Here is a 23,204-nt window from a genome sequence, read left to right as displayed (position 1 = left end):
GATGTGGCCTGTGTGTGTGTGTGTGTGTCTGTGTGTGTGTGACAGTCAAACGGAGTCTGTGTCTCGTGCGGAACATGTGTGTGTTTGTGCTGAAGCCTGACAGTGCCACCTGCTGATTACTGTTCAAACCTATCGTGTGTGTGTGTGTGTGTGTGTGTGTGTGTGTGTGTGTGTGTGTGTGTGTGTGTGTGTGTGTGTGTGTGTGTGTGTGTGTGTGTGTGTGTGTGTGTGTGTGTGTGGTGTGTGTGTGTGTGTGTGTGTGTGTGTGTGTGTGTGTGTGTGTGTGTGTGTTTCAAACTGGGCCTTTTTTGTAGACATTACTGATAATATGTTAATTTTGATAAATATCATAGCACTAAATGATGAACATATTGATGCACCATGTTAGTTACACAGTACTTACACAAAAAAAAGTATTTTATGTTTTTCCTTCATTTACATTTTTATCTCTCTCCTTTTGCATGTATAAAGTATATTTACTGGTAAACATTTGAACTAATAGATATCACCACCATCATCAATACAAGTTTTCTGAAATGTTGTGTTTAAATATGCAAACGAGCCATTTACTAATTAAATACACTAATAATTTGCATAAACATCCAGCACAGAAATCTAAACACTGGATAAAGCCATGTTCAAAATTAATTTCATTTTGTTGACATATTAGAGTTAAAGGTATTTACAGAAGAGATTCTGCATGTATATATATATATAATCTGATAAAATAAACACTTACATGTGCATTTTAGATGTCTTCTTTCCATTAGTCTGAAGTTATGAAAGCAAAATAGCCCAGAATATCAAAATTGACCTGTAAAAACTATGGTTAATATTTGATTTAAAGTATGTTTATTATGGTACTTAATAATCACTGTATTCATATTTGCATGATATTCCAAAGTACTTGCACAATGCTATCAAATTACCATGTCAAAAGAAAAAAGAAATCTATTGCCTTACAAATAAATAAAATGCAAAAGTAATTGGACAACATTACTACTTGCATATAAAGAATGAAAATGCATGTGGCATGGATAAATAAAATGGAATAGACTCTGCACGGACATTAATGAAATGGATTTAATTAAATAGATGCTAGTTATAATTCATAATGAATCAATGAATTGTTAAAAGCAAATACTTGCTCTTTTATGTACAATAGCACATGCTGTTACTGTTTGAGGTCTAAAGTGGTGCACATCTGCTTGGCCCACAGCGACGTCACAGAACACCTGTTGTTTCCTCTTGAACACTGGAAAGTCACCGCGCTTGTACAGAACTGGGTTTGTGGGAGAATGACTGTTGCTCATTAAACAATAGAGGAACTGTAAGCGAGGATTTAAGACGAGGCCAGTCTGACTGTAACCTGTGACACAGACAATGACTCAGTCAGACTGCAACCTTAAATGCAAGTTGTAAAATAGCACATCCACACTAGAGACTTTAGATTTAGAAAGACGCTGCACTCATATTACTATGAATGGGAGAAAATGCAACGTGCAATATGGCGGAATAAGTCCCGCTTTCTAAAGAAAGGCCAATCGCCAATTGATTCCCAAATTGCAGGGTTTTTTGTCATGATTTGAGCATTTGGAAACAGAATTTATGAGACTTCATTGTTGATTTCGAAAATGAAATTTAATAAGCTTGGTGGACAGCTTTGATCTCATTTAAAGAGCTCGTGAGGCATGAGTGAAATGACTTGGACTTTGATCCACAATCCTATTGGTTGTACAGTTGAATCTATGCAAATATAAATTTCAGTGCAGTTGTGCGGTCATAATTACAATTTCCGTCTTCTTTGCTGACCCAATTAAGAGCATCGCCTGTGGTAAAAGTGTCGCAGATGTGAAGTTATTACTGCAATAGTATAATGTTTTGCTTAACCTTCTTCATCGTCTTCAAGTTTCTGACCAGCAAAAAATCAGTTATTTATTATACATCCTTTCAATATTTATCATTAATAGCCTACTCAATTAATAAAAAGTGTTTAAAAATATATATTTTCAAATTCAGGTAAGATTTGAAAAGTGGGGAAATATGCCTTGTGGTCACTTATAATTTTCCTCCATTAGTTATTTTTAAACATAATTTACCACAGTTCATTAAAAACATCATAAACAACAAGCTGAAATCTCTTTACTTACCGCTCGCTTTACTGAAATCGCGGCAGGATCTTTGTTTATCCGCATTGACTTCCTGTAATATTCCCTCTCTTAACCACACAACACACACATGAAAAACAACTTTATCGGCTCATTCTGCCATCACATAAACATGGGCTCCCGGAGACTTGGATTGGGGCCAGACCGTAACTAGATGTCTGGGATTGAGTTTTTTTTCTTATTCTTCTGTTGTTCAATAGAATGAGTAATCGCTGCTAGTTCTGCTCGGGTGAAAGGCTGACGGACCCCGCTCTGAAATGTCACGCACTAAACAGCACAGCAATTAGCTTTTTAGGGAGTTCAGGGCACCTGCCTTAGATTTAGAAGAGCTCAGGATGTCAAGTCATATTAATTTAATTTACAGCTCACAAGCATGTTTCCAGTAAAAGTCCCTTTCATTCAAACAATATGGACTTTTTCAGAACTGACTGAATGGACCATCTGTCATTCCTCTGAAAACAAAGTGCATATAGTGATCACAATGTGTTCATTTAAGCAAAAAAATAATAATTCTTAGCAAAAAAACACTTATATGTGCACTTATAAAACCAATTATATGTGCTCATTAATGTATAATTACTTCTACCAACTAATCAAGTATTCTCGTAAGCGTAGAATCTGCCATTTATAATACATACGGGTGAACTGCTCGAATGGCGGAAGCCATGTTGCGCCTCCATCTTGAAAATACATTAGCCAAAGAGGGACATACCGGGAAATTCAAGCTTCGCCTTTCGCGAGATTACTCGCGACTACCGGCAGATTTGAAATAATACGCCACTGTAGGAGTTAAAATGCCCTCGGAATGGGAGGGGCTAGAAAGTAATATTCAGTTGATAGCAAGGGGGTAATCCATCAGCCGGAAACCGAAGCTTCCCCGAGAGCCGCCATTGGCTAGCAGAACTTCACCTGCTGTTAGCATTTCATTGACTTCCATTCATTTTGGCGTCACTTTGACGTAAATAACTTTACATCTGAGGCGTTTAAAGACTCCATTTGTCCATTATTTATTTCTAAAGAAAGACGACAATGTATAAAAGGCTCCATTACCTTGTATCTTATGTTATGGCCCCGTAGAAGCAGTTTTTGTAAAAATAGGCTAACGATTGCGTCATAACCACTCGACTCTCTGTCGCACAGTCGAGAAATTACCGTATAGACCGGCGGAGAAGCTCCCAAGCAATCGGGGCGACGTGGAGGCATAAAGTCAAGGGAGAAGCCCATAGAGAGTGATAAAGTTGCTCCCGCTGCTGCTCATGGACAGCTAATGCTCGCGCTCTCCGTCTCTGCGAGATTCAGAAGGGAATGATTGAGATTTCTCTCGGCACAGCTACAAGACTGACAGCTGTCAGACAGACTCACGTCACATCTACGTCTTCAAGCTCAGTTTGAGTCTGCGCAGTTCGCCTGACGATCAGGAAGTGATGCTTCTAATTGGCTTCATTATTCTCCGTTGAAACCTATGGGGTCGCTGTGTCCATCTTATATACTGTCTATGGTTGGTAGTCATATACAATTTCACCGCTAGATGGGAGAAAATCCTACACAATGTCGCTTTAACAATCACTTTAAAATTAAGAGAACTGAACAGGTTGCTTTAACCTTTGTGTATCAAAATGAGAGAAAATCTACATTGAATTTCTCTGCATTTCATTAATTCCTTTTTTACTTGTGTACTTCTTCTTTTGGGTGGATAGGGTTGACTTTCTTTTCAACATTTATACTTGGACCCCATTGACTTTCATTAGACAAAAACACTGAGGCCCTGTTTCCACCTGGTATTAAAATGCGTTTTAGTCGATCGGATCACAAGTGGACGACGCTAAATACAGGTGTAAACGGGGTGCAAAACATTTTGAGCTTGCCCACTTTTGACAACTTCCAAAGGTAGGCTAGTCGAAAACACATTTGACCGGATTGCTTTCGTAGTGTAAACGCTCATGTGGTCGAATGAGTTTAAACAGCCACAAAAGACGACTACTGACTTAAAGTGTAAACATTATGGGAAGTTCGCTAGCTAGACGGGATTTAAACTTTGTCGGGTGAAGACTCAAGTTTAGTTTGAAGGCGATAAACGTACCAAGCACAATGTTTCCTCACCATTCCTGATTTCTAACACACACTCACAGCATTCGGCTGGTCTTGTGGTTGTCAGAGCAGAAATGAAAGCTGCTGCTCTCCGTATGTTTTTTCATAGTCTCCGGTGCGTTCATATGTAATTTGCACGAGTTTATTTCGTCCATTAGATTGAAAGATCTGATAAAAACATACATTTAAATGCCTATAGACCCTCCCCTCGAAGAAATCAGGACAGAAGTGGTTGAAAGTGGTCAAAAGAGACAACATTTTTAAATGATGTACTTTTGTGTTACATGTGACATGTGTAAGTAAATAATGAAATACATAATGAATTCTAGGTTAGATACCTTTTGACTAACTGTTTGATGAATGCGTTAATTTTTTTCTGTACTTTTTTATAGCATAGTCCCATATGTCTTTCTGTTAGTCAGGCAGCGCGACTTCCCAAGGCTGGAGAGACGATACATGGACACAAGTTCTTCATTGGTTTCGGTGGTAAAGGGGCCAATCAGTGTGTCCAAGCTGCACGAATGGGGGCCAAGACTGCCATGGTGTGCAAGGTACCCAATACGGTCTGCTTTTCTGAACGTCCCAAATAACTGAATATAGCCTGAAGTACACAGACACAAAAAAGTTTAGGTTGATACCAGAGCAAGTCATGTATTTCAGCATTTAACCGCACAAGAGAACCTAACCAAGTAATAAAGCTCTTGATTTTGTCAGTGCAAAGACCCCAATCAATACCGAAGCGTATGCAGTGTGTAAAAATAGACTCCTATGCTTTCAGAAACATTCAAAGAGAGATCACACTTCAAAGACAGAAGGCCAGGTAGTGAAGGGTCTCCCCTGCTGGGGCGTAGGACCCCATCCTTGGCATGTCTTTACCAGTGTGGGATAAAAGCAGACCCAGCTGGGAAAAAAGGAACCCCTTTGCCCTCTACCTCAACATTGAATGTCTCATAGAGAGGAAGAGAAAGAGAGAGAGGGGGGCGAGATTAAAGTTGTATTTGTAGAGTGGAGGCGTTTGTTTGGGGATGCTATATCTGGAAGGCTTGGCCTGATATAGCAATGCAGAACTTTGGCCGGTCAGCCAGTTGCTAGAACATATCATCTCAAGTTCTGCTTTTCATCTTTGGTTGCCTTTTCTCTTCAGGTCGGCAGAGACGTTTTTGGGAACGACTACATTCAAAACTTCAAAAATAATGGCATATCGACTGGTAATGGCCAAACGGTGCTTTCATATTGTTTCACATCTCTGGCAGCCAAAAGTCTTTTAAAATCAAATATTTTTGGTGTATGCAACATGAATCTTATTTAGTTTTTTTAGTATCTGTTTAGAAAAGTGAAACAAAAGTGTGCATTTTTTACAAACCCGACACAAAACTAATTAGTAGGTGGTTTGAAATCTGATTAAAGTTATGTTTCAGTTTGAAGTAATTATGAATAACATTGTATTTAAAGTAGTGTTTTTCCCCATTATTTGAGTTGCAATTTGTGTGTAACGTAATACAATACATTTAAATTTATGCATTTGGCAGACGCTTTTATCCAAAGCAACTTACATTGCATTTCAAGGCACACATTTACATACTTATCAGTTCTTGCTTTCCCTGGGAATCGAACCCATGACCATGGCGTTGCAAGCGTTGCACTTTGCAATACAACGTGTGCAATAGCCTCTAGCTGTGTCTTACAGTTTTTTTTTTCACTGGAATATGTGAACAGCGAATAAGTGAATGAATATGACATTAGTTAATATGAATGTATAAAATATAGTAATGCCTCCAATATTTATGTTGTCACATGAACCTTGACGAGAGTTCAGCAGTAATGGTGAGATGACACGATGTTCGTAAAGCAGAAGCAAAATTTCCAGTTTTACGTCCTCTGATTTTCATGATGACAGCTTCTCTTATCATGCTGACTTCTCTTAGTCATTATTACTATAGCAGACAATGTAGATATATCAGATATTGATTATGCTGACAGAACAAACAGATCTGATTTCATCACTTGCTCAATGATGAACGGTGACAAACAGCAAAAAACTAATCTTACTTTAAAGATGTTTACACATTTTACTTGAAAGCAAGAAAAAATCAAAGTATAAACATGATTTTTTACACTTTATTTGTGTTCCTGAAACGCCCTTTATTTGCAATCAGATAATGACATGATTTAAAATATATTGGCCCTTTTTATAGTTATCTAAATTTTCTTAGCAACTTGTAGTTTAGCTTGTTATGTTTTATGCTGAATTGATCAACTGTATTTTTTTTTATTTTAACTGCTGTTGAAACAGTTATTAGGTTTTTTCTATATCAGTAACCTGTAATTTGGGCAAGTTACCATTTTAAAATAGCTTCCCCAACACAGTTTGTAAGTCTGCATATGCGCTGCCTCTATTGACATAACTTATACACACTGTAAAATATTTTAAATGGACATTCTGATTTGTTCAGTTTTGTTTTGTTATACTTTTTTTGGTTATCCACTCTCTCTCTCTCTCTCTCTCTCTCTCTCTCTCTCTCTCTCTCTCTCTCTCTCTCTCTCTCTCTCTCTCTCTCTCTCTCTCTCTCTCTCTCTCTCTCTCTCTCTCTCTCTCTCTCTCTCTCTCTCTCTCTCTCTCTCTCTTAGCCTATGTGGAACAGACTGAAAACGCTGCGACTGGAGCTGCCTCTATCATCGTAAATGACACAGGTAAAATTAAATTGGTCCAAGTACCGAGCCTTGCTGCATCCCTGAGTTTTAAAAGCCCCTAAAATAACATAAACACCGCTAAGTACTCTTCTGAATGAGACATAGATGAGTGAGAACCTCTCTACCTGTGTCCACCTCGCCTACACAGGATAATTTTAGACCCAGTTTAATGTAGCACTACTTCGATTTAAAGAAAGGTGACATAACCAGCCTGCCTCTGAATGTAAGGCCTGCTGCATTGTAAATGTCATGATCCAGCATAAGTGCTGAGCCTCGTGGCAGTCCACTAGCACCACAGTGAGCTCTCCAGGAAGAGCTCTGATTGGCGTCATGATCACCATAACAACCTACTTTCAGTGTCCCAGCTTCCTGTGTGAATATCACAACGATGTGAATGTGAACAATTATCTCGCAAGCTAACAAGGAAGCTGAAATGAGGAAAAGACTGATAATATCTCCTGACTCTGCAGTGTGGTTTTTCGAACGCTTATGCCAGCTCTTTATTTGTGTCTGTCTGATCGTGGTGCAATAGCGAGAGAATTTCGTTCATATCTGGGTGTGTAAAGTGTCTCCTATATCCATGGCTCCAAAACATATTTGTACACTTAAACCACATTTGAAAAAAAATGTATGAATGTCATTCCAATAGATAAAAACATGTTCAGACAGAAAAATAAGAGGTTCCAAGGTCATTTTAGTTCATCGTGTTACATATGACATATTTTGTCTTAACAGTATATGAAATGTATTTTTTATTACTTAAAAACTAACACATTGTTTTAAATAAAGACACTTATTTTGATATACAATGGCATTCATATATTTTTAAGGTGTGACTTGTATGTCTAAATAGTTTTTAGAGTCACTGTATATTCCTATAATGTGACCTGTAATTTTGTACATGAATGCATTCTTTGTAAATGTGGATTTGTAATAAAATTTTAGTCTAATTAACAATAATGTCTCCTTAAAGGTTTTATAAGCATCTTGTCGTCATGTTTAATATATTGTATTGACAGGGGAGAATGCCATAGTGATAGTGGCTGGTGCTAATATGCTTCTGGGGCAAGAGGAGCTACAGCGGGCACAGTCTGCCATAGTAAATGCCAAGGTGCTTGTTTGCCAGCTTGAGATCAACCCAGATGCATCACTTCAGGCCTTGAGAATGGCCAAAGAGAACCACGGTCAGATACGCATCTTTGCTTCATATCTCAATGTACTTGATTGTCTCATCCCACTTCCTGTTAAAGGAGTAGTTCACTTTCATATAATGGACTTCAATGGCAACCAACGGTTTGAAGGTTCAAATGTCAGTCTCAATGCAGCTTCAAAGACTCTACACAATCCCAGTCAGGAAATAAGGGTCTTATCTAGCGAAACGATCGGTCATTAAAAAAAAAACTCTTATATATATATATATATATATTTTTTTTTTTTTAATCGTTTATTCGAGGCAATAGCACAAAAAAATAAAAAAATAAAGGTAGACAATATGGTAAAAATCATATCAAAAAAACAATAAGCAATAAAAAAACAAAATAATATATAGTATTCAAATATAACAATCAAATTCTGCCTGAAAGGGAGTGGGAAGAAGACAACTTATTTAATTCCACCCCAGCATCACCATTTGTAATTGATATTTAGGCTTCATATTTACTGTGCTCTCAGATTATTTAAAAATAATATATCACGGTGGCGTTACCACAATAACAGATTAGTTTTTTATAACAGCAGTTGTTACCAACAATGTAATAGGAGTACAATCCAAACCATGGTTAGCGGACAATATCCAACGATGATAATAGACAATATACCAACAATGGTAATAGACAATATACCAACAGTGGTAATAGACAATATACCAACGATGTATATATGATATACTTTTTAACCACAAATGTCACAAAGTTTGGAGTAGGAGGACCGTTCAAAGTTATTGTATGTTGAATGACCGTATTTGTGTCAGTTTATTGTTTAAAATGGTCCTTACGTGTGTATATCCTGGATGTTTAACGATGTCGCGCGTGACCTTTCCGACGTAATGCGTGGCACATATCAGAGATGGTACAAGACGGGCATTTGTGGTTAAAAAGTATATTATTATTATTATTATTATTATTACAAAAATTTAGAAAATTATCGATCGTTTCGCTAGATAAGACCCTTATTTCCTGACTGGGATTGTGTCGAGACTTTGAAGCTGCATTGAGACGGACATATGAACCTTCAAACCGTTGGTTGCCTTTGAAGTCCATTATATGAAGAAAAATCCTGGAATGTTTTCCTCAAAAACCTTAATTTCTTTTCGACTGAAGAAAGAAAGACGTGGACATCTTGGATGACATGGAGGTGAGTAAATTATCAGGACATTTTTATTTGAAAGTGAACTAATCCTTTAAGTCAAATTTCTTAATGCACATTATTTCAAAGGATCTTTACCAAAAGAAAATTGTGATGGTAATGTTTATAATATGTTAATATTTTTATTAGGGATGCACAATCTATTGGCCAACATATCGGTATCGGCCGATATACAGTATGTTAATTTTTTATGTTTTCGTTATCGGCCCGATAAGAAAATTTGGCCAAAATTAAAGCCGACATGATGTTTTCTAATAGCTTGAAATATGAGTGGAATCACTTTGAAAAGGAAAATACGGTTAAGTGCAACGTGCAGCGCAAATCATAAAGGCTACATAAAATTATAATGAGAACAATATAATTGTGTGCTTGGAACATGGTGAGACTTTTGTTTTTCAGGCTCTCAAAAAGGATATACAAATTTGTATTTAGATTTATCAGCCAATATATCGGTTATCGGCTTTCAAATATAAAGAATTGTCGGTTATCGGTATCAGTCCAGATTTTCATATTGGTGCATCCCTAATTTTTACATATTTCGACATTACAAGAAGCAATGATGAAGTTTATAGTTGCTATATTGAATACATCGCTTTACATGAGCTTGTACATGAGCTGTATGTATGTGGATAAAGTATCCAGGTCTTCCCCTTCCCTTACAGTCCTTTCATAAAATCACTTGTTTTGCCTCACAGTTGGCGTCCCATACTTGTATAATCGCCAAATGGTTTGCGTGAAGAATGGCAACAGCAGTAGTTGTTCATTTAACAACATTTTCTAAAAACTATTTTTAGCTCCTCATACCGAATGATTGGTGAGAATAAAGCACGACTTTTCCCTCCTGTGGAAAATAACACAACCTGCTGTGTCTCAGATATCATTAGCACCTTGTATGTTCAGGTCCCCGCTGATCAGAGACACCGTGTATCCTTGTCATGGAGATGTACAATGATGCAACAAGCTTATTCCACAGATGGATGACACAGATGGATACCCCCCCACCCCCCGCCACCACACCAACGCACCCCGATATTCACATTCGCCACCTCACAACACCCCAGATACATGCTGTTTAGCCCGTTAGCGGCCCATATTAAGTGTTAAGAGACAGGCCATTAGCCCAGATTATGCGCCTATCACTTGGGATGAATTCATCAGACAATGACGTGTGCAAATAGCACTTAGCCGGAGCTCAAGGCTTGGATTACGCACATGCCACCCCCACAGGCTCAGTGGAGAAGAATCCGAGAACGCTTTCCTAACCACATTTTTAAATAAATTAATATAAAGGCCATCTAGCTTTGATTCTCTCCTCAAGTGTAGTTAATTTCGGTTAACTTCAAAGCTGATATGTGGCTAACGTGTAATTTGTTCTTTAGATCAGCTACTAAAGGGATGTTTGATCACTCTAGCGTGAATTTAGCTCACATTTAACTTGTGTTTCTGTTGTTTTTCATTCTGAGCTTTTTAAAGCATCTCTGGGCAAGTGAGGATTCGCATGACTCATTCATTCATCTCATGTACTCGTTAGTATTGCCGTTTATTTTCCCTCATTATTTCCCTCCTCTTCCATATTACGTTATTCACTTCACAAGCGCATATTGATTCCTCTTTAGATCACTCGAGGAAACTGGAGGCTCACTGCCTATTCCTAAAACACTCTCACTTTGATTAAAGAGACAGTTCACCCAGAAAAGGACAATTCTTTCAGTTCTTCAGACAGCAAAGCTCAAAAAAAAAAAGATTTACAGTGAATAAAAATTTAATTTCAAATCTATTTCTCTGAATGCTTTTCAGAAATTTCTGAATATTGCATACAAGTCACTTTTATTTTTTTATTACTTTTATACAAGTACTTTTATTGTACTTTCGTGGTTCCTTTTTGTCTTGAGCTTGACAATCTGAAACACTATTCATTGTATAGAAAATACCAGCTACAGGACATTATTAAAAATATGGAATAAAGAAAAACATAAACTTTTAGATATTACATTTATTTTAGATGTTGTATGGGTGAAAGAAATATGTTATTTAACAGTGGAACATGATAAACTGATCATGTTAATTTGTATGTATGTGTGTAATTGCCCCTGGAGTGTCAATACAAATCACTTAAATTGGCACCAGTCGGTTAAAGGTACAGTGATTACAAAAAAAAAATTTTTTAAGTATGGCTTGAGTGTCTAAATACTTCTTGGATCTACTAAAAGCTGTGGCTCTCAAAATGTTTGACCCAAAGGCCTTACATTGTCTAATAATATTTGAAGCCCCGCATTAATGGCTAAAATGTTTCCTCTGGTATTTCTGCTGCAATTACTGGGATTAATATTAAGGCTTAGAAGTAGAAACTGCTCATCATAATTTGATTAGCATAAATTCATAAGCAGCAACAGACATTATTTTTCTTCAGATGCATTCTTACAGCCAGGCCTTTTCTGTATAGTAAGGACCATGTTCAAACTTGAGATAAATTATTCAGCAGTATTGCATCTTATGACGCATTTAATGTTCCCACCTCTTAAATAGTGTTGTTTACTAAGCTCACTAGTGAGAAATCCCCTCAGCGACAGGAAGTAAGGAGATAGTGCTTCGGTTACATTCACTTCCTATGTGGTTGGGTTTTACAGAACATTTCGAGTTTTGGACTGAGAAAGAAAGAGAGAAAGGGAACTGTTGGCCAAGTATTGACGTGGTTATGAAAATATGGTTGTGTTCAGAAAGGAGCAAAGTTTGCTTATATCAAATCAGATGCAAGAGTTTCACACTGACTGCTGTCTGACGTGAACTGCGGTGTGTCAGTATCTACGACTGAGCTGTGTGTCTGCGTGCACACACAATTATTATAACTCATAACAACATCATAAATTCTTTACCTAGGTCTTTGCATTTTTACTTGTGGTTTTTGCATTTCTCTATGACTCAATATGTGAAACATATTTTCTATATTTCTTACAGTGAAGACCATTTTTAATCCAGCTCCCGCTATTGCAGACCTGCATTCGGATTTCTACAAAGCATCTGATGTTTTCTGCTGCAATGAGTCTGAGGTGAACGACAATATCAATCGTTTTACATAACGAAAAATATCACATAAGCAAATTGACTTTTTTTTCCTTTTTTTTAAAGTTTGCTCCACATTGCTATGAGAAGATGTTCAGAATGATTTTTAGTGTGTCACTATAGTGTATTCTGCATTTTTAGAAATGAAAAAAGTCATAAATTAACTTTAAAAAACAATTTTAAAAAAAGTGTTTTAACTTTTTTATCTCTCTGCTTGGTTTGGCCATTTAAACTGCAAGCTTAAGAAAAAGCTTAACATGATAGTGTCAATGGCTAGTAAAATGGTAGGAAAACCACAAAAACACCTGACCCAAATATACATTGACAGAACGAGGAAGAAAGCTAGGAAAATCACTGTTGATAGTACTCACCCCCTTCTATGGCGAGTTTGAACTTCTGAAGTCTGGGAGGCGCTTCAGAGTTCCTCTGGCCATTAGTATCCTTAATCAAAAAGTGACAACAACAAATGAGCTGTTATCTTAATGTATTTAAAGCTGCTGTATGGAGTTTTCAGCGGCATCTAGCGGTGATGTTTCAGATTGCAACCAATACGTTTACAAGCGAGTGCTCGTGCGCGTGCTTTCTTTTGTTTTTTATTATTATGGAGTTTGTGTTGGAGTCTGTGTTGTGCTAGTCGTTTCCTAGTATTAGCAGACTCCATGTCATAAAGTTGCAGTGTCGTCGCTGTTGAGTGCAAAGTCAGTAGACGAGGCGAGAGGCGAGACGCTCGCGAGCGCATGCAGGTCTCAGTCACGTCACTGGATTTCGCGGCAAATCCGACCCGGAGACTTCACATAGAAATAGGAATACTTGCTTTCAGAGGTAATAGCAAAACCCGCCAAGTGGATCATTTTATTGTGAGACTACAACCCCTTCACACACAGGTAATAAAAAATGGATTCATTTTAGAAGAAAAACTCCATACAGCACCTTTAAGTATATTTATTCTCATTATGATATTTTACATTGTATATTTTTTTCTATTTATCCAGAAATATTTCCTTATTATGTTTGAGACGTTGTTTGTATGTTTATTTGTCTTGTACGTTCGGTGAGCCAAAGAAAAATGTCCACCCCGGTGGACAATAAAGAATTATTCTATTCTATTCTATTCTATTCTAAATTCCAAAAAGAAAGTTGACATGAACTTTTAACCAAAGTACATTTTGACTCCATTAACCTGTAGAGCCTATTTTGCCTGTAGGTTGTCAGGTTTTGTTAAAGCAGGTTACTAGAGTAAAACAACAGTTCACTTATCTTGCCTGGTCATGACCTGCATACTAAAACCAAAATACTAAAGCTCAAAAAGTCACCTCCCTGCCAAGTGCAAGAAATAACGGGGTTGGCCGCTGTGTCTTACAGTAACTGCTATGTTCGAGGCCGCCCTCTTTCACATCGTGGCAGGGCAAGATGACAGACAAGGGCTTGGATTGATGGGAAACTGTAAAGTTAAAGCATCCACGACCAGGCAGGCAGATGCACAGATGGTGTGTCAGTCCGGCCCGGGGCGAATGCTCCAGCGTGACTGAGAGTTTGAACCAGAGTTCTCCGTCAGGGCAGCTTTGATGTGGCTGGGAGGTTGGAGGGGGAAAAATGTACAGGTGGGACTTAAAAGTGAGAGCCCTCGGTACAAATCAACCCCTCAGATCCAGCCTTCGTCCCAGCGCACGCATCCGCGTACATGCTTGGCTCTCACCCGACGACTTCAGTTGCGAGAGTGAAGGATGAATCATCGGCAGTTTACAGAAGCAGATAACCACACATTGATGAGTAATCTGTGCGCTTTTCTGTTTTGGCAGCCAGCTAGGAAAGATTGATGGCAAAGCTTAAAGTACACAAATACAACGGGGAGACTTGTTGGCCTGATCTTTCAGGCGTTCGGTGGGCTGAGTGGGGGTTATTCTTCACACCTGCACTAGAGAACCTAAAAGAACTGATAATGCCAACACTACATTTTTCCAGGCTGAAGACACAGTTTGATGTCAGGCTTTACACACTTATTCATACACTCTGCTATTCATGAATGACATAAAGGTTGCTGACACAAGATTTTGTGTGGAAAAAGATCCATTGTCTTTTGTACTGTATATAGTGCATGAATGTATGAATCTCAACACACACACAAGTCACGTTCAAACCAAGCAGGTGTTGGTCAGCGCAGCGAATTCAAGTGACCAACTTCAAAACGAGCAAAATCTGCGTCACATCACACAAAACTCCTGATCACACAGACTCCTAGTGGGATGTCTGGATTTCACCCACTTTATCACATAGGGCTCTATCTTGCACCCAGGGCAATTGACTTTGAACACCGACGCATGTATCATTCCTATTTTGCACCCGTGCACAGCGGACTTTTCCCTCCACAGACGCACGTCGGTAAATTAGGGAATGAACTTGCGCTCCCGGGTGCGGTTTAGTGAAAAGAGGAGGCGTGTTCCGGCGCAAATGTTCCCTGGTGCTATTTTACAGTTTCAGAAAACAATCCCGCAACTGACCAGGAAAAACCGAGTCTAAAGACAGTGGCGCGTTGCGTGTTAGTCATATGCTATTTTAAGCGCGCTTGCTTGGCCATAATGTAGCGTGTGAACAACACACACTTTGATTTTCTAATCTAAACTGACGCAGCAGTTTTCATTTTTGCAAAATCATACATTATTACAAGGAAAAATAATAACACACGAGGGAAATTATTGTTGTGTCCATGAAGATGTGAAAAAATAGGCATAAATCTAGCTTACACATTTACCCAAATTATTATACGCCTGTTTAACCGAAGCTAATTTGGGTTTCTCCATCATCCTCACACAATGTCACTTCTCTGTGTTTTACGGCCCTGACGGGAACATCGGTCTCCTCGGCTGTGAACCGCTCCTGCCGTGCGCTGGCAAATCCGCCGTTATAATAGCAATCCGCCGTGGAACAAGCGCGCCGGCTCTTAAAGGGAATGTGAGAGGACGCTCTGATTGGTTTATTTCACGTTACGCCCAAACCACACCTATGAATAATGAAGCGACTTCAGACCAACACATTTTAGATTTGCGTCGGGTGCAAGAGTCGTTTATCCCGCCGGTATAATAGCAACAGCGCCGGGATCCGCCCACAAAGTTACTTGCATTTCGCGTTTGATACTTGCGTTTCAGAGCGTTACAATAGGGCCCATAGAGTTAAACAATATAGCCCTGGTTTCACAGACAGGGGTTATATAAAGCCAGGATTAGGCCTTAGTTCAATTAGGACATTTAAGTAGCTTTTATAAACATGGCGTTAAAAAAACAATACTGGTGTGCATCTTGAGACAAAGCAATGTCACTGACATATTTTAAGATCTGTCAGTGCAAGTTGCTTTCAGTCAAAACATGCAAACATGCATTTTAGTCTGGGACTAGCTTAAAGGAGAACTCCGGTCAATTTTAACATTGAGCTCATTTTTTTGTAAATTTGGAGTGCTGTCAATACAGAGAACAACGACAAAAATCGGTGTTGCCTACACTGTGTTATCCTCTTTTTAAAATTTGCACCCTATTGACTTGAATGGGGCAAGTTTTAAACCTGCTTTTAGCCTCTTAACATCCTTAATGTTTCATTAAAAGTGCCCAGCCATGTGAGTGATTCTTTTAGAGTTAACACGAGTGAATCTGACTGCAGTAGATGTGAAAGATATGAATAAAAATTATGTTATTTCAGCCAGCGGAAATACCTGTATTTACATCCTGTTTTCGGTCGAAGTCCAAAGTAGTCGATTGTTGAGTTCACGCGCATAGGTGATCAGAATTGCCATATGATCACCTTCTAGCCAATCAGAATCGAGTATTCAGGCAGAACTTGGTATGCTAATTAACTAATGTCAATGTATACAACTTAAAAAATATCCTGATGTTTGCTAGAAGTGTTTGAGTTCACGAACATAGAGTATGTTTCTGGCAAATGTAACCGTGGTTTAGAATAGAAATGTATTAGCAAAGTTATTATATATTATATTATACTTAGCATAACCGTTATGAGCATACATGTGACTGTTCCCTCTTTATCTTGTGGTGTTCCTCTCAGGCCGAGCTGTTGACGGGTCTGCCGGTCACCTCAGTGGAGGATGCCAGTCGAGTGGGCCTGGAGCTGCTGCGCAGAGGTTGTGGATCAGTCATTGTCACCTTGGGGCCACAGGGCTGTGTGGTGTGTGGGTCCACAAACACGGACCCTAAACACATTCCCACCACCGCGGTCACTGCTGCCGATACCACGGTAAGACTGCTGTTGACTGTTGACATTTCTTGGTGGGGCCAATGTAGGCAAGTTTTGGGCTCGAGGTATGTTCCCCATGTCAACCATCTGAATTATCCCCAATCAGAGTCTATATGAGATTCACATGGGCTAATTCAGATAGGGCCAACAAGGAGCTAGAGGTCTGCAAGCCCGTCGGGACCCGACACGCTAAGCCCAATCAAAAAAATGTTTTACAGATCGGGCTCGGGTCGGACTCTGGCTTATTTAGCTTCTCTCCTTTCATTGTGCCCATAATATACGTGCAGAGCACACGTCACATAGTGTGTATGAAATATTGTTATATTGATTACATTATAAATATTATACATCGCCTAAGCAACACAAACGCAATACACATATGTACGCGATGTGTCACTCACTTGCATTAACGGGTGACAGTTGACCATGCATTGCAGAGCATCAGGGTGAAGTTGGAGCGTGGGGAGTTGATAAAAGTTCAGATTAATATTATTTAACATTAGCCAGTTGGCGAAGAGTTCTTCATTTTTTTATATTGTTTTGAAAATTGTTCTTCAGTTACTTAAAAGCGAAGAAAGATAGGCGGTTTATTTACTTATTGAAACAATACAAATTAAAATGGAAATTTACAAAGAAAATTGGTGTCCTTAAAGGTTGGATTTTTCCTCATTTTCTTTTATTAAGGCATTAAGATCAATTTCCAAAAGATGTTTTTTTATTCCTCTTTTTAGTCAACTTTAGCATGGGTGTGTTCACTTATGCTTAGCACTGTATCTGGCGCTCAAAGTCTGTGACTCACCACACACTAGCGGTGCTTCTTGGGTAGGTTCTCTAACAATTTACTCTTTTTTTTATAACAGCATTCATTGAGTTAGTCTCACAAAGAAGAAACCTTTTGACTAAAGATATCTGGTTCACTTTGCAGGTATCATGCATTTTCTGTAAAGCTGCTTTGAAACGACGTGTATTGTGAAAAGCGCTATACAAATAAATGTGAATTGAATTGAAAATGTCAACTTTGCAACTGGCCAAGAACCAGTTGGGCAGTCGTGGCCTAATGGTTATAGAGTCAGACTTGTAACCCAATGGTTGCGGATTCAATTTTCAGTAGCGGCAAGTGTGTGTGTGTGTGTGTGCGTGCGTGCGTGCATTTTCTTACGAACTACAATTAACGTTTAGCGATTAGCAAAAGTTTACGATTAACTCTAGAGAGGAGCATTTTGCTAAATATATTATGCATCATTACATATTCATTATACTTTTTAATGTTCTTCAATATTTAATGCATGTTTTAATAAATCTGACAAGTTCTAATGACAGCCACCATTTAAATGTTTATATTTCATATAACTTTATTATTATAAAAATAAATAAAAGTGTAATTTACGTGTTTGTGTGTGTACAAATCAGTACATTTGTACCTTCAGTATTATAGTAGGCTAATGAAGCCTAGGCTACTACAAACTCCCATAGTTTACAGCATTAGTTAAGAGATTTGTTTTCCTTGAGAAAACTTGCCATGTATTGTGCCTGATACCCAAAATAATCAATATTGAATCGAATCGGAATCGAAATCAAATCGAATTGCAAGCTTGAGAATCGAAATCGAATCAAATTGTGAAATTTGTGCCAATACCCAGCCCTAGTTAGTTACCATCGTTGGCCTTCTCATGTTACATCACGTCACTTACTTAAATAGTCCATCTAACTCACAAACCAACCACAGTTCAGCTGTAGACCAGTAATAGACTGATGAGCAAAAGAATGGCCTCTCATTGGAAATTCAAGAGCATTGACGTTAGAGAATGGAAATGGAAAATGGATATAGACCTTATACTGTATATAGTGCATGATTTCCATCTCTTCAGATGGAACACCTCTTCAATACATAAGTAGTAGTATTATTTGAGTTTTATACCATGGTCTGGGTGAATACTCGATTCTGATTGGCTGTAGGGTGTCCATTAAAAAGTAATGTAGGACACCTAGTAAAGGAGTTCTAAAACCGTTAGATTTCGATTGTAAAACTAATTAAAATATAAACTAATGTTTTAAAAATGTGTTATTTGGCAAGTGAACATGGCATAAGCGGGTTAATGCCCGACGAGGTGTCCATTGTCAGGTATTAATGGACTTCGGCGGAGGCAACCGTCCGACACGCAGCCGAGGTTCACACCGTCGTCCATTAATACTTGACAATGGACACCTCGTTGGGCATTAACCCTTACATAAGACATAACATAAAACAAAGAAAGAATATAAAATTGTGCTTGCTTGTGCTTGACTAACTTAAATGCCACACAAATGTATTGATAACACAAATTGTGTTGATAACCCGTGCACCAATCAGGGGTGCGTTTCCCGAAAGCATTGTTAGCCAACTATGGTCGCAAGTTCCGTCGTTATTAGCATAGTTCAGCGATTTGGTGTTTCCCGAAACCATCGTTCCAACGTACGTTCGCAAACAGCATCGCAAACTTGTGTGGTTGGAGCGACAGCTCTCGAGCTGTGGTCAGAAGCATAGTTTCTAGTTTACATGAGATGTAGACTGAATAAATCCTTATCTTTAGCAAAATAAGCAAGCTGACATTCAGTACAACCCGTGTTTTTTATTTTGAAAAAAAATGCATGTGCGAACGTGCTCTACTATGTAAGAACGAGCCAAATATTGAGTCTGGTAATAAAGCAAAATAACTGAGAAAAATTAGAAATGGTCTTCAGATAACATGTCTGTAACTTATATGACAAAATCTAGCGTTAATTCGATCTCAAACAGATTCATTAAAATAAGTTATTAGTCCACCACGTGCGAGACGTCATAAACCAACGTGGTTGAACGATACTTTGCGACACACGGTTTCGGGAAACAGTCGTGACTAGCTAGTTGATTTCTCCAACGATGCATCGTACTATGGTAGTTAAGCAGCGATCTATATAGTTGTACGGGAAACGCACCCCAGACCGGATAGATCAATTTTCCCTTTTTTTGTATGTAATATACATCTGTGAATGTTTCGTTGGTGGTCCACGTGAAGCTAAACTGTATGACATATTGTCTGAGAGAACCAGATGTTTTTATACCCCTACAAGTTTGCCATGCTACTAGTCATCTGTGTGAATGAAATTGAGTCATCAGTCATAATATGCCCATGATCCACAAGGATGATTCATATTTGAAGTAGTATGTTGTGAATGGGTAGTAAACACCATTTTTTTCATCATTTGAAATATGTGGATTCTGCTGTGGTGTGCACTTTAATCTGTGAGATCTGAGTTATGAGAGGGCATTTCTTGATGTTTCACGTCATTTCTTACTAAAACTGATTGTTTTGCTGATTGCTGTCATGAGTTCAGTCTGGCGTTCTACGTATATGTCGATTGAATACGGCTACTTGTTTGCATCATATTTTCACAAGTCTGACATAAATCTCATGTTAATTGTGGATGTGGTTCTTCTGGTTTCTCTTCTGATTGTAATCTCTAAAGAGACATACTCATTTTACGCATGGATTCGGTAGTTCTGGCGTCACTGTAACTCATATTTCCTGTTGATTTTTTAAACACCAATAGAAGAACAACACGATTAATTATCAGTCACCTATTAGAATGCGTCAAGCCAGAAAGAAAAGTGGATAGATACATCATAGTGTGATAAATATGTCCCGTCAGTGACCAGAAATGCCTCAAAACTGGTTGCACCGCTTCTCTGTTCTTTATTTTCATTATTCTGTCTTGCAATTCAGTTCTCATTTTTTAACCACATCTTACTTGGTTAACAAGCAATTTCAGAACTTCATCCCACACCTACTGCAAGACCACATGAAGTTCTAAGAAAAACTATTTATTTAGAGAAATTCTGAGAACTAAAAGTTTTTTTTTTATTATTATTATTACGCAATAGTTTAGTTTAGTTTAGTTTAGTTCCATCCCTTTAGTGTCCAGCAAAATGAGCACTGGAACACTGGAAACACATCCATTTGACCTGCTTTTAGTCATTGTTATCTCTTTTAGTAAAGGGTTCTTCTGATAATATATATATATATATATATATATCTTTAAAAAAAAGTCATGTGGTGCAACCAACCTGCAAAAATAACTAAACGGTCAAAGAAGGAGCCCTCCAGACACCCCATATTCAACCGGAGTGAGTGAATGGAGGCGGGTGTGTCCAACTGTCAATTGATCGATACTGCCGAAAACGAGTATCGGAACCATTTCAGATATTTTCAGTATCGATACATATTGAAAATATTTCTGACAACGCTACTTGTAACGCCTCTCATAAGCGCACACACTCAGATACATAGAGCACAGCCGGTGATGTCCAGGGCTGCCCTGCTCTCTCTGGGTGACTCAGTGCTCAGCAGAGATCCTCTCAGCGGGAGTCCGCCTGGCTGTGGTCTCCACGTGGCGGTCGGCCTGTTCCCGCGCACTTTGATGACCCATAAATCCTGAGTTGTTTAACTCTTTTGGATGCCCTGATCCCTCTTCCAGTAACTCTGTTTTTCCCCCACTTGTTAAAAACCAGGCGGAGGAGAGGGGGGGGTGGGGAATGGGGCCAAGTGCCAGATTTTATCTCAACGGTCGGCTAGACAGAAGCAAGGCATGTTTCCATCGGCTTATTCGCTAAGAATAATGGAATATCACTTCCGGTTAAGACCCGAAAGAGAACTGTTGTCATTTCCTAACAGTATGTGGCGACTGTGTTTATTTGTGAGGTCTATCTTTAGTCATTAAAGAACATTCAATAGAAGGTTAAAGTGTTTACCGGGCTTCTCTCCGAGCGTAGTGGTGTGAGTCACGAAGCTCAGCGTTGCTCTGTGCTCCTTGGACTGAATCCAGGGTTTTCTGCAGTGTCACCAAATCTCAATATTTCATACTAAACAAGCCGTTATTCAGAGAATAGACATGGAATGGTCTCAGCTCTGGTATTGCACGAATTAAACGCTGTCTTTTTGTTTATGTGGCTCACGTTTCCTCTAGGGCTGCTATATATAGCTTAACTATATGGTTAACTATAACTCGTTAAATAATGTGAAGTTCAATATGTGATATGATAAATGATAAATATCAATTATATTTAAATATAAAAATGGAAACATACATACATTCTTTTTCTGAGAAGAAAGCATCCTTACAACTTCTGAAAGTAAAAAGCAGTGTTTTACTGTAGCATTACATAAAAAGTAAGTCATTTATAACATCAGTTTAAACCAGGGGGTTTGTGGATTCAGGTAGGCCTATTACACTCTAAATAATGGTGGGTTGTTTCAACCCAATCTTGGGTCAAATATGGACAAACCCAGCCGGTGGGTTACATTTTTAAATTACATTTTAACCCAACGTTTGGGTTTGTCCATATTTGACCCAACATTTTTTAGAGTGGTTTATTTAACTGCAGAAATTAAATAATCAAATGTGAAAAAAAAAACACTGCCAAGTCTTCACTGTATGAACTAAATACTGATTCTTATTAAAGCTACAGAAGTTAATCAGTCAAGAGCAGTGAGTGATTTTCTCTTTGTCTATTGTTTGATTAACATTAACATTAAGCAAACGGATAGATGCAGGATTACTAGGATGCTGTCACTTTAAGAGCTGCATGGATCCAATATATTGATACATGCGCACCTTCTTTCTCAACTGTTTTCTCAACAATACTCACCAAGACGGGCATTTTGACTTAACTTGTCTGTATTTGGCCATATAAACTGTGAAAGAGAACTGGAATCGGGATTACACAAGTTTTCTGTATGCGCGAGTACTTCACTTATTGCGTCTAATAACATTAAGCATGTCACACGTATGTATCAGTCATGTGTCCAGTCTACTCTCTGTGTCGACCTAAAACTTTTGAACTATTAAATTCATTCAGTTATCGTAACGCGATATGTACATTTGCGATATATCGCGCTGCCCTAGTTTGCGCTGCAGTTAATACAGAACTACTTAGAAACCATTGGTTATGGACAGAAATGGGAATATTTGTAACATTTTAAGCCAGCTGATGAACTTGAAACACTTGATAACAGAACGTCACATATATCTGTTGTTGATTAAATCACTCCTCACTGTTGGGTCTGTCGCATTGACTCAGAAATGAAAGATGTGTAATCGTTTAAGCATGTCTCACAGATTCTGTCACTTGCTGCAGCGTCTCTTCAGCCAATTGTCATTAAGTTTACAGAAATGAGAACAGAAGCACCACGTGGAAGTGAACATCATGGACAACAACTGGTGTCATTGCGATGGATGAGCTCCTTCTCTGAGGAAAAGAGAGAATGCCACAAAGCAGTTGTGATCAGTTACGCTAGCGCATTGGACATGCCAAAGCAATGAAAGACCGCCCATCAACAACGACTGAGAATTCACATCTTTATGTTGTTCCCAGAGGTTGTGAAGAGAGTTGGTTGGACTCTTAACTCAGTTTTTTGAGTTACTGAAAGAAAATCAGTGAGTGGGTCGCATCGGCCACCCTTAAGAGGACAGTACACACATCTCAAATGGACCGTACCATTGTGTACTCTTGATCAAGGAATCCTTTCTCTTGGACACTAAGCAGTCTCGAGTTAAAAGGATCTTTTGGCAGTTTTA

At 38.5% G+C, this 23,204-nt stretch overlaps 1 protein-coding gene across 6 annotated transcripts in view; it reads left to right on the top strand.

Annotated features, from left to right (window-relative positions):
* The window catches only part of rbks (ribokinase), a 39,017-nt gene that overhangs the window by 4,628 nt on the left and 11,185 nt on the right, over positions 1–23,204 (top strand). For all 6 annotated transcript variants that reach the window (XM_079632327.1, XM_079632329.1, XM_079632328.1 and 3 more), the window contains 6 exons: positions 4,675–4,807; positions 5,401–5,464; positions 6,885–6,947; positions 7,967–8,131; positions 12,267–12,358; positions 16,422–16,610. In XM_079632327.1, the coding sequence (XP_079488453.1) occupies positions 4,675–4,807; positions 5,401–5,464; positions 6,885–6,947; positions 7,967–8,131; positions 12,267–12,358; positions 16,422–16,610 (706 nt within the window). The remainder of the gene's footprint in view (positions 1–4,674; positions 4,808–5,400; positions 5,465–6,884; positions 6,948–7,966; positions 8,132–12,266; positions 12,359–16,421; positions 16,611–23,204) is intronic.

Source organism: Phoxinus phoxinus, assembly GCF_949152265.1.
Source record: "Phoxinus phoxinus genome assembly, chromosome: 13".
NCBI lineage: Eukaryota > Metazoa > Chordata > Actinopteri > Cypriniformes > Leuciscidae > Phoxinus > Phoxinus phoxinus.
Note: the sequence above shows the minus strand (reverse complement) of the source record. Positions and strands in the feature narration are given on the sequence as shown.